The following is a 12,436-nucleotide window of genomic DNA, read 5'->3' as shown; positions in this document are numbered from 1 at the left end:
TAAATATTTCTTGAGAAAATAATCACTCAACATATCTAGCACTTTTATTAACACAAGTCGAAAAGATTAGTGTTCATTTAAGTAAAACTTATATTTTCCCACACTTGCAGGTCTTCTGTATTAAAAAAAAACATCAGGGAAATCATAATACATTAGCACCTACATTTTATGACAATTTAGTATGTTTTGTACAAAAAATAAAATACTATATTTCATTTTCTGTGCATTATAAAAAATGTGAATTTGGTTCACCTTTTGTAGAATCAGTCATATATATTTAGTAAAAATCTTGTTAGATGTAACATAGTAATTTTTATAGTAGTGCTTCATAAAATAATCATTTTCTTATTATTAAATATTCAGTTTAAGTAGTATCTGTGAATGAGAGTTAATAACATTATTATTTCCAATAATAACATTATTATTTCTATTTAAATAGTATCTGTGAACAAGAGTTAATAACATTATTATTTCCAGTTAAGGATGTTGAATGCTGGATCTTCCTGACTCAATGCATGGGTTTTGCTTGTGTCTCTGTTTTTATGACTAAGCAACTCATTCTTTTATTTACTAATTTTAGGGTACAGCTCTAAAACTCAGTTTTATGGTTCTGAGGCCGGCTGATAGTCAGGTTTCCTGATTTCTGGATTCTATTCTCTATCTCTATAAATCTCAAATCTGGCCTTGTATGGAATACTGTTGCCATATCCGGGGCAGATCTTCTGGTGATACGCTTTCTCTTTTAGACAAGGTGCAAAAGCTTATTGTTAACATAGTTGGACCTGCTCTAGCAGCCAACCTCCAACCATTATCACATTCTCGCAATATTGCTTCTCTTTCTCTTTTCTACAAAGACTATTATGGGCACTGCTCTAAAGAGCTAGCGTCTCTTTTGCCATCTACTAAAGTTCATTCTTGTGTTACTTGTCATTCAATTAAGTCTCATCTATTTTCTGTGACTGTTCCAAAGTGCTCCAAAAACTCTTATTCCTCTAGTTTTTTTCCTCGAACATCAGTTCTTTGGAATTTGCTTCCTTCATCTTGCTTTCCTAATTCATATAATTTGCAATCCTTTAATCCTTTTTTTTCCGTCTGTCAATCGTTATCTTGCTCTACAATCTTCATATTTTCCTTTGCAGTAACTTCCAACTCTAATTAGTGGTTGCTTGCAGCCTTGTTGGAAGCAAAGATGTTCAAAAAAAAAAATAAAATCAAAAAACTAATTAACGTTAACAGTTTTTGAAATAATTTTAATAAACAAGACATAAAAAATATTTGACTGTTTTTCTTTAACTTCAGAGATTGAAATTCTTGTTTTTTTATTATTCAAAATTGTTGTAACTGAGAATACTCAACTGAATAACTTAGAATATCTCAACTGCACTTAATTTTATTTTGTATTCAATCTTTTGTTTTTCTTGAGGCTCTTCCCACCATTTGTGAAGTTATTGCAATGAAATGAGTTATTTTTGAATAAATTAAAAATTATCAATTGCTCATTCATGCAGTTGAGTATTGGACACTATTCATTCAGGTGAATTTTAGTTTTGGGTACTTTTTTAAATCTATTTTCAGGAACAAGTCAGTACATTTAAAGTTTTTGCCCCCCCCCCACCTTTCCCCTTGTTTTGTTTGTAGAATCGCCTCTGTGTATATATAATAGGGCGTTCCAAAAAAATGACTTTTCAACTAACATTGGTTTTCATAAGGTGCTGCAACCTTGATATTACTAATAAATTTTTTTTTTGTGAATAGATCACTCCTCAATTGGTCCAAAGGTCATTTTTTGCCCATATTTCGGAATAACTGAGGGGAGTGTTACCATTATTCAAATGAATTTTTCTTTCCTTTTTTTTTGCCGTTTTATCTTTTTGAAGAAAATAAAAATATAATGGTAAGCTTAATTTGTTTTTTTCATTTGAACAATGAAGATCAAAAAATTCAAAAATATTGATTTATTTTACCATCTTTACTACCTTTGTCCTATGTACCATTTTAAATTGTCTTCTGTTATATTTTAACTACACATATATTTGTTTCATTTTGTGAACAATTATATTTTACCTTGTGTATGCAATTTAATTTTAAGGTTATTTTATATTAAAAAAAGTTACTTAATAGTAAAATGCCATCATAAAAGAAGTTGAAGCTTACTCAAAATAAGGTTGAAGTATTTCTAGTAAAGAAAGTTAGAGAAAATCTTTCATGTTATAAACTTCGTACTGGCATAGAGGTTTTGCAATACTACCTATATCTAAAAAACTTGAATCCCAGAGTAAAGAAATGGTTTTAATTAGATGTCATTTCGAAATTAATTCATTTGAGCTCAGATGCCCTCCACAAGCTGACTGTTGTGTAATGTCTAAATTTATCAGGCCATGGAATTTTGCAGGATTCCGTATCCTTGGAAAATATCAGGTAAATTATGAGTTCAAAATTTATCAACAAATTTATTTTTATCTTTGTTTTAAACAAAAATTTAAATTTTACATTTTAAAGATAGCAAATTGATAAAATGGTGAACAATTATTACAAGTTAAAGTGGAATAGCAAAAGGAACAGCCCAACAGATACAAAAAGGAATGAGGAATTTTTTGAAGAAATGTTAAAATGCTTTTGGATTAGTAAAAAATAAAGAAGAACTGTTTGAAGATATTATGAAAGACAGGAGGACATCCAAAGCCAAAAATGAAGATATTATGTTTATCTTGGACCAACTTGGAAATAGGATGGAAAAATAGGAACAAAAGATAAAAGGTTTACATACACTATTAAGAGATCCCACAAAAAGTTGTGTTCCATGTTAAACATGGAAATTAAACAAAACAATGGTAACAATCTATACAGTTTAGAAAACTCTTCAAGTGTTGATAATAATTCTGACTTTGAATATGTAGCAGATAAAAAAAAAGAACAATCTACCTCAGTTATTTTGTTACCAAAAAATATTAAAAAAAAAAACAGCTCTCACAGCAATAGGTTTAATTCAGTTAGACAACACACTGCAATAGTGGCAAGTGTTATTGCTAATTTAGGAGGTGATGTTACTAATTTTGCATTATCTTCTTCAACTGTGTTTATATTTGCAGAGGAAATTGTAACTAAAGAAGGAGAAAAGATTAAAAAACGCGTTACTGATCTTATTAAATCTTCATCATTACCAATTATTCTCCATTTTGATGGAAAAATAGTTAAGGAGTTCACAAACGGAATAGAACATCAACTTGACAGACTTGCTGTTTCAATCAGGATAGATGGACAGAGTGAGCTTTTTGAGATTCCTCATTTAAACTCTTGTACTGGAGAAACACAGAAGATTACAATCTTAAAACTTCTTCATCAATTTGATATTTTTGATAAATTACAAGGATGCGTTTTTGATACAACTTCTGTAAATACTGGTAATAATAAAGGTGTGTGCATTAAATTAGCTGCAGAGCTTGATAGACCTCTACTTCTTCTAGCATTTAGGTATCAAGTCTATGAAAGGCATAATATTCACTGCTGGAATATTTATCCAAGCAGTAAATTAAGATAATCTATTGTTTAAGAAGTTTGAAGATTAATGGAACTCTATTGCTCAAAATTGTGTTAAACAAAGTAAAAATTGAAGATACTTCTGATAGCTGGCTGCAGGTACAGTTCTAGGAAGCCTTATCTTTTTCTCAAAATATTATCAATGAAAACAATGAAAAAGGTATTTAAAATTTTGAATAAATTGAATACTCTGTAATAAAATAAGTTTAGTAAGCTACTATTTTGTGCCTAAATAAATACTCTTATTTAAGATGGATGTAGGTCTGATTATCTAGAGTTAGTGGAATTGAAAACAATGGTTTTATCTAGTGATGAACTGTACAGACTAAGAAAACCTGGGCCTGCCACCATGCTAGAGGCAAAGGGAATACACTTTCTGAAAATGTATCTCCTTCTAGACAACATTTCTTGACAGATTTCGAAAATAAATAAATAAATGATATGGCATTCTTCACAGCTGTATTTTACACTGGGTGGTTTATTAAGGCTGAAATTCCAACTGTCGTTCCATATCAGGTGACATTTCTATGTTTCAAAAGTTTTTAATCATTTTGGTTTTTATTACTTTCTTTTCTTTGAAAATTTTGTGTTATATTTAATAGTCTAAATATTTAATAGTTTAAAAATCTGATAAACTTTAATAATAGTCTCAAAATCTTTAGGATATGAAAGCTCTTTGGCAGATCGTGAGACACTCAAAAATCAATCTTGTTTAGGCAAAACCTGTTATAGAGTCTCTAAAGAGACACATCTGGTACATAGACCCAAATATTTTAGTTATGTCTCTTGTTGACAAAAATGTACAAGAACAGAGTGACATTGCCAAAAAGTTGTACTCAACCCCAAGACCTACAACTTATGCCATAGAGAGACATCAAGTTAATTTAAATAAACCTTACGTTTAATAATGATTCTCCCCCAAGTTTGACCCCGCTTATAACTGACCAGAGTTGGTTAATTTTTCCATCTTAAACCATACAAATGCTAAAATAGAGTGGCTTAAGACTCCATCTGAGACATGGGATCTAAATGACTATTACCTAGAATTCAAACAATTTGTGAATAATCTTGAAGTAGTAAATTACTGTAGTGAGAGGGCTATAAAACTAGTCCAGGTATCTATTTTTTATGTTTGGTCCTTACTGTTTATGTTAAAAATCTCAATTTATTTCACAAGCTCATTACTTTTAAATATTCTTTAATAGGAGTTGATCAATAAATCGCACAATGAGGATAAAAGATAAAGTATCTTCCTCGTATCAAAAAAATATAAGAGTGAAAGAACAATTGAAGAAAAATCTGATTATGTAAAGAACTCTTTGTTTACAAAATAAATTTATAAACATGAACTATTTTTGACAACAAATTATTTCAGAAACAAATCATAAATATGACTTTATAATGTAAATATAAATATTTTAATATGTAAAATATCTTTTTAACAAGCAGAACTCTAAGATAGAGCAAAAAAGCTTAAAAATGCCTTTTTTTAAATTTTTTGATCTTCATTGTTCAAGTAAAAAAAAAAGTGAGTTTAACATTATATTTTTATTTCCTTCAAAAAGATAAAACAACAAAAAAAAAAGAAAGAAAAATTAAATTGGATAATGGTAACACTCCCCCAGTTAGTCCAAAATATGGGCAAAAAGCGAGCAAAAAATGACCTTTGGACCTGTTGAGGGAAGTAATGGAGTGATCTAATCATGAAAAAAACAACAACAAATTTATTAGTGATATTAAAGTTGGGGCACTTTATGAAAAGCAATGTTAGTTGAAATTCATTTCTTTAGAACACCCTAATATATATATATATATATATATATATATATATATATATATATATATATATATATATATATATATATATATATATATATATATATATATGATTTCTAGGTTAAAATTTTTTATTTTTAGGATTTATGCAGGTCTTTATTTAATGTTCCTTGTCTTATTCTCTCTTGCACTTTTCATACAACCAGAAAATAAGGGATTAAGATATAATGGTTCATTGGATTTTTTTCGTTTATTTTGTGAAGTTGGAACATTATTGTTTGTAATATTTTATATATTCTTGGAAGTGGATGAAGGTGAAAAGTAAGTAATTAATTTAATAAAAATTACTTTGTTGTTGAGATTTTTGAAATTTTATAAAATCTTTACATTATTAGAGATTTTTTTTTCATTTTCTACTGGTTGTTTTAATGCTACTTTTTAAAGGGATCCCAAAATGTTAAGACAAATGTGTTTATATCTTAAGCCTTAGAAATAATGTTTAAATTACAAAAACAAATTATTTATTGAGTTAATAACAAAAAACTTTATTTTTGATGCCATATTTTTTAAGAAGGAAATTTTCAGCTTTGTCACAACATTGTAATACTTCAGTAACAAGTTCTGTACAAGTCATCACAAAACAATAACCCTTCCCTCCTTGATAGTGATGTAATTTATAGATGACCCCTTAGCATTCACTGTAACTGTTGTAACTTAAGCAGTGAGGTTGAACTCCCAGATCTCTCTAAAGGAATAACTTTGAGCATCTGGCTATCTGGTCCTGGCTTAAAATAGTCTTTTATTTATATTTTCCCCCATATCGGGTATGCATCACTTTGGATCTCTTGATATTGAAACTCATCAGTCAGCGATGTTACCATTCAACAGCTTTGTCTGTGTCTGCTTGCAGGAGGTCGATATTTTTATCATATTTTATAACACAATGATCTTGATGTCATTAGCATAGAGCTTGATCTGATGTTAAAATTTGTTTGAAAGATTGTTGATGTACAGAATAAATAGTAATGGTCCTAAAACCAATGTATTTATATATATATATATTTATATATATATATATATATATATATATATATATATATATATATATATATATATATATAATCTAATTGAAATTGGTGCTTTTTAATATATTTTTTCTTATTACCTTTTCAACTTTGAGATGATAAATAACTTAAGTAAATAGCATTGAAGTAAGATTCCCTTGCAAATGTTTTATATGTGAGTACTTATCTGAGATATTTTAAACTTTAAATTTTAAATAGCTTCAATTAGGAGATGATTTCTTAGACTTATTTTGCTGCTTTTTTTTCAAAGTGTTTACCACTACCATACCTGACACTAATAAAAATTATCTTTTCAAGTATTCTAGAAAATAAAACAGGTTTATGAGAAAAAATCAATTTGGTATTGAAGTTTTACGCAAATAATGTTTATTATTACTTGTTTATCTGTGTTTCATATATCATTTTTATAAAACTAATAGTATTTAAGACAATATCAGTTTTTAATAGTGATGTACCGATTAATCGGGGATCAGCATTGGCTTAATCTGCCACTTTTTGCACAGTCGTTATCAGTATCGGCATCAGCCTTTTTGATTAATTTACCGATTTCCAACTAATGGGATTTTAATTTTTTTATCCTGCATTATGGATAATAATTAAATAATAAATAAACTAAACATTATGCATTACTTAGGATTTTTTTTATAATTTTTTATTTTGACTTAGTTCTAATATTGTTTATTCTCAAGATGATGTTCATAAGCTTTAATTTAACAGCTAAATGTGCTTATACTTTTATTACCATATTGTTGTTTTTAGAATAATTTTATTTTGTGTTGTTCTATTGTTATACTTAAAAGTAACCTATTTAAGCATTGTTTTTTTTTTTTTTAAATTCTGATTCACTTCCAACAAGACAACAAGAAACCACTATTATGTTGGGAGTTACTAGAAAAGAAGAAAAGAGTTATAGAACAAGGAAACAGTTGATAGAAGACTCAAAAATTGAAGGGTGTATGAGTCAGGAAAAACTGGAAGATGGGAGAGAGTTCCAAAGGGTTGAAGTGCTGGGAAAAAAGCTAGTTGAATAAAAGTTTTTTGAGCATGCAGGGACAGATACAGTAAAAGAATGAGACTTTGATGAATGACAAGTCAAGTGAAAATGAGTTTTGGTTCATGGAACTAGAGATAAAAGCTCCTTTGAGCAGTGACCATGATAGTATTTGTAGAAAAGAGGAAGATATGCAACTTTACAATGATGGGAAAGAAGCTCAGGTTTAGCAGAAAGACCAGGTTTAACTACATTTACAATGCATTTTTGAACCTTGTTGGAGGAGAAATAGCATCGTTAGAGGAGTCAGGAGAGAGAAAATGGCGAGCAAGATAAAGAGAATTATCCATGTATCAAGTATAGCCTACTATATTTCTATATTTTTATTTTTAATCTTTTTGTAATTTTAATTCACCTCCCCAAGGCCATGAAGGCCACTCACTAACTTTATAACTCCAAAACACAAACCTTGACGAACAGGGCTGATGCGTGGAGAAACAAGTTGAGTGTGTTACTATCAGGGACGTGGTTGGGATCAAACATCACAAAATAAAATTATTTTAAAAACAACTTAATCTAAAAATAATTTAAATATCTAAACAACATTTGGCTCTTGTTTAGATATCTAAATTACTAATAAATTATTAAAGAATTCTAATTAAACTTCTTAAGATAGTACCATTTTCTTTTTAAAATTGAAGTAAAAAGCGTTTCTCTAAAGTTGTGTTTATTTTTTTGAAAGTTTTCATAGTAAAAAAAACTGAAAAATTTATATTTTTTCAACTGTGTTTTTCTAATATCTTTTAAAATATTGGTTTGTCTCTGATTTGGGTCCAATAATTTGTTTAACAGTACTGATTCCATGAAAAAGATTACACAATTTAAAGTTGTATGGCTTTATATTTTCAAAATTTTAATAATTGGTTAATTCATTGGTATCGGCATCAGTATGGGCTTTTTCCCATCCGTCGGCATCGGTATTGGCATCAGCCAAAAAAGTGCTATTGGTACATCACTAGTGTTTAACAATAAAAATTTAACCATGATACAGTAATACATAAAAATACCAATAGTTCATTTAAAGGGACTTTTTTGTCAATTTTTATTTTAACAAACTTAAATTTAGTATTGTATTAAATTTTGTGACTTTTTGTAAATTTTTTTTAAAATTACGTTATGTTTTATATTTTTACATTTGTTTCATTTTAAAGATGAAAGTTTGAAGATGTGTTAAAATATTTAAAAAAACTCTGCTACAGCTAAAAACCTTTAAACGCATATTCATTTCCCTGGTTTGGCATGGATAGTGTCTCTGTTGATCATATTGATGTGTATTGTTGAGGCAGCATAAAGAATTCTTTGTTGGATTTTTAACACAGATAACACAGATAAGGCTAGATAAGGTTTCAAACTTAGTCAGTTAATTGGATTTGTTTCACTCCTTCTTGATGGTAACTTCAGGGAGTTGATACTGTTGTGGTTACAACCCTTAACTCTATATAGACCCAGATTGAATAGTAAAAAGCGGGACAAATCTGGAAATCCAGGTGGCCATAACTCTTTTGAACAGTATTTTGGCAGGCTTCTTGGAACCATCTTTGGGTCTCATGGGATCAAGCCTTCTCAGGAGACGAGTGTGGTTGCATGTCTTATATGACCACACATGCAATTTTTTTTTTGACAATTTGGCAATGGTTTTTTTGCATGTTTTAAAAAATACACTAAAAGAACCAAACTAGTTTAAAGAGAAAATTAAAAATAAACAAACCATAAACTGAAAAGAGAAACAAATTTAACGAATGATAAAATAAAACTGTAAATAAAAGCATAAAACTAATATATTTTATAATTTAGAAGCATCTCAATTAATACTTTAAACTTAATTAATTTCAAAGTGTTTTAATTAATAGTTTGAAGCTAATAATTTTTTCTATATCGTCACGTAGCGCATATGTTAATTAGTTCAATCATTTATGAGGCGTGACTGTTGTTTCCGCATTACCAACCAACGGATGATTTTTTTTATGCTTCATTTGCTTTGTAGACATTAGAAAATATCAAGGTTTCATATTTTTAAATATGTATGTTTTAAATTGATTAAGCTTCAATTAAATAACTTTGAAACTTTAATTTTTTTAAAATTCTTTGTAGTAGAACTTTTATATTAAGATAAAAAATGTATATTAATTTTATGCTTTTTTTTTCTGGTTTATTTTTTATTCATTTTATTATTTGTTAAGATTTTTATTTTCTAAATTTAGTTTTGAATTTTTATTTTATTTTTATTTCTCTTTCCAGTTTTATAGTTTTTTTATTTTTAATTTTAGTTTAAGTTTGCATTTGTTTATTTAGTGCATTTTTAGGCGCTAACTTAAAACATGCAAGAAGCCATGACCAAGTTGTCAAAACAAAGTATATTATGCGTGATCATATAAGCGTCTCCTGAAAAGGCTTGCATGTTATGTATGTGGTGGTGCTCCATCTTGCTGGAACACCACATTGATGTCTGGAGAGTAATGGGCATCAACCAATGACTTGAGATCATTCTCTAGGATTTGAATGTACTCATTGGTGTCAACTTTCTGACCAAGTTTAGTGAAAACGGTTTTTTGAGACCATTAAAAGGAACCAGGTCATACATCATAGCTAAAATCAGATATTTGATCTTGAATGTATACTTTACATGATCTGAAACTACTTGGTCTTGTTGATGACTAATAAGATAACTGATTCACACAGAATCAACAGTAAACAAAATTTCATATGAGAAGAAGATGGTTGTTGGTCTCTTTTTCAGGAGGCGAAGAAGTTTCTTTGATCTTTTTTCTTTGACAACTAAGGAAAACAGTTGTTTCTTAATCCTGGCTCTTAACTTTACCTTATGATTTTTTCTGACCACTTTTCTGATGGTGTGCTAACCCACTGAGAGCTCTTTATCCATTCACCTGATTTGACCTTACTGGATTCAAAGAAAATTCTGTTCTTGACAGCCTTGATCAGTTCTGGAGTTCCCTTTCCCTTAACACAACCAGTCATTTAAAAACGTTTAATGTTGACAGTACTTAGAGGCTTCTAAGTACTGTCTACATTAAACGTTTTCCTCTAAGTACTGTCTACACAGTGTAAACAATACTTAGAGGCTTGTTTTGTATCTTGGAAATGTCTTTAGATGGGGTGCCATTTATGGCCAGGTCAATAAATGGTTTGTTTTTACTACTCATTTTCACTTTTTGGCTGTTTATCTGATTTATTTTTATTTTCAAAGTATTATGTGTCAACAGTAACAAATTATGTGCGTAAAAATACCAATGCAACATTTATTTTGATATTACCACACTTATTACAAGGTTTGCAATCGCATACTGTGTACCAGTCTAGACAGCTTTTCTTCTTGGTATAAAAAAATAATTTTATTTTTATTTTCAAAAAGCAAGTTTTCAAGAAAAACAAATGCTATGCTGCAGTTAGACTTTTGGAATAGCGTTATTTTTAAAAGCATTAAAATAATTTTTTTTTGAAATGTTATTTAATTTGATTTTTAATTTAAGAAAAACATTTAAGTTCTACATAAAAAAAGTTTTGTTTTGAAAATATTCATCTTTTAATATTTTATCTCTATTCATTTCATTCTTTTACAATTTATATAAAAATTTAATATATTCAGGATATGTTTCAACTTCTTGCTGTTTCAATTAATAGTTTCAACTTCTTGCTGTTTCGGAATCTTTGTCTTGGAATACCCAGAAAATCAATGTGAAAAATATGAAAACCAAGATTACTGAAAAATATTAAAACCTTTCAAAATTGGCACTTTTTTTCGAATGAGAAAAGAGTTGCAACATTTTTGAGCAAAGAGTCCTCAGCATAAATTGTCAGGGTTTAAGTCGTTACTTTTTAAAAATACTTAAGTAAAAAGTAAAAGTACCAACTCAAAAAGTAACAAAGTAAAAGTAAAAAGTACTGCTAAACCAAAACACTTAAGTAAAAATAAAAAGTACAATATGTTAAAAGTACTTTTTAGTTATAAAGTAGAAAGTACTTTTAATTTCTAATACTGGTTGAGAATAATCTTATATATTGTTGTCGAACTTAATCCTTTTAGTAGTAGTAGTAGTAGTAGTAGTGTTAGTGCTTATTCAAGCATGTTGACATGGAACCCTTAGCAGCCATTGCAACTGAGGTAATGGCGAGAAAGAGTTACAGCACTTTGTTTTATAAGAAAATGTGAACGAATGTGTATGCAAATATCTAAAGTATGTAAACTTTAAATCAAGTAATGTTAAAACATACTGAAACACTTATCAATTTTACAGTTTGATTTTCACTTGAAAATTGCATTGTGTTAAGCTCTCCTTAATTTTGATCTATAACATTTGTTTTGGTTACAAAAATCATTATATAGTTTTAAAAATTTTTATTTAACAACATGCCAGCGTGGCCAAGTGGATAGCTTGCCAAGCTTCTGAACAACAAAGCCATGGTTCGAGTCCTACCATTGGCAACTCTTTTTTTTAATTTTTTTGATTATTTAAAAAGTCAAAATACTGTTAAATTTTTATAGAGATTATATACAAACATATGTAAGGATATTATACACTTTTTAGATTTTTAAAAAGCTAAAATTTCTAAAAACATCAAAACACCATGAGAAAAAATTTGTTGCGTATGTGTCATGATTGAGATACTTATGTTATTGATGTGCTCAGGTAATTAGTCCTAATAAGCTGCGGATGGTCTAAAAAAAAATTGTCTGAAACTTAATAAGACATTCCTGCTACTCCAGAAGGTGCTGCTGTGGAGGCAAAAAAAAAAAAAATAGCCCCTAGCTAGAAAAAAATTATTAAATAAAGTTTTTTTTTCAGAAATAAATTATTTTACTAAAAAATATTGAAGCAAATAAGGAATAGGTATAGAAATAATCGGTGTGAAGTAGATATGTAGGTTTGGTATGGTAGGTTTGGTAAAGACCCGTATTTTACGGATCCGGAAAGCTAAGATATATAAGGAAAAAGTATAAAAAAGTTTGGTTTTGGAATTGACTCACAAA

General features: G+C 28.7%; 1 protein-coding gene across 1 annotated transcript in view; it reads left to right on the top strand.

Annotated features, from left to right (window-relative positions):
- LOC101239225 (uncharacterized) overlaps positions 1-12,436 on the top strand; it is an 86,609-nt gene that overhangs the window by 21,156 nt on the left and 53,017 nt on the right. Inside the window, exon 7 of the mRNA XM_065791689.1 lies at positions 5,455-5,634. Coding sequence (XP_065647761.1) covers positions 5,455-5,634 — 180 coding nt within the window. The remainder of the gene's footprint in view (positions 1-5,454; positions 5,635-12,436) is intronic.

The sequence above is a fragment of the Hydra vulgaris genome, chromosome 02 (genome assembly GCF_038396675.1).
Source record: "Hydra vulgaris chromosome 02, alternate assembly HydraT2T_AEP".
NCBI classification, from domain to species: Eukaryota; Metazoa; Cnidaria; class Hydrozoa; order Anthoathecata; family Hydridae; genus Hydra; species Hydra vulgaris.
The sequence above is the reverse complement of the archived record's forward strand: the minus strand, read 5'-3'. Positions and strand labels throughout refer to the sequence as shown.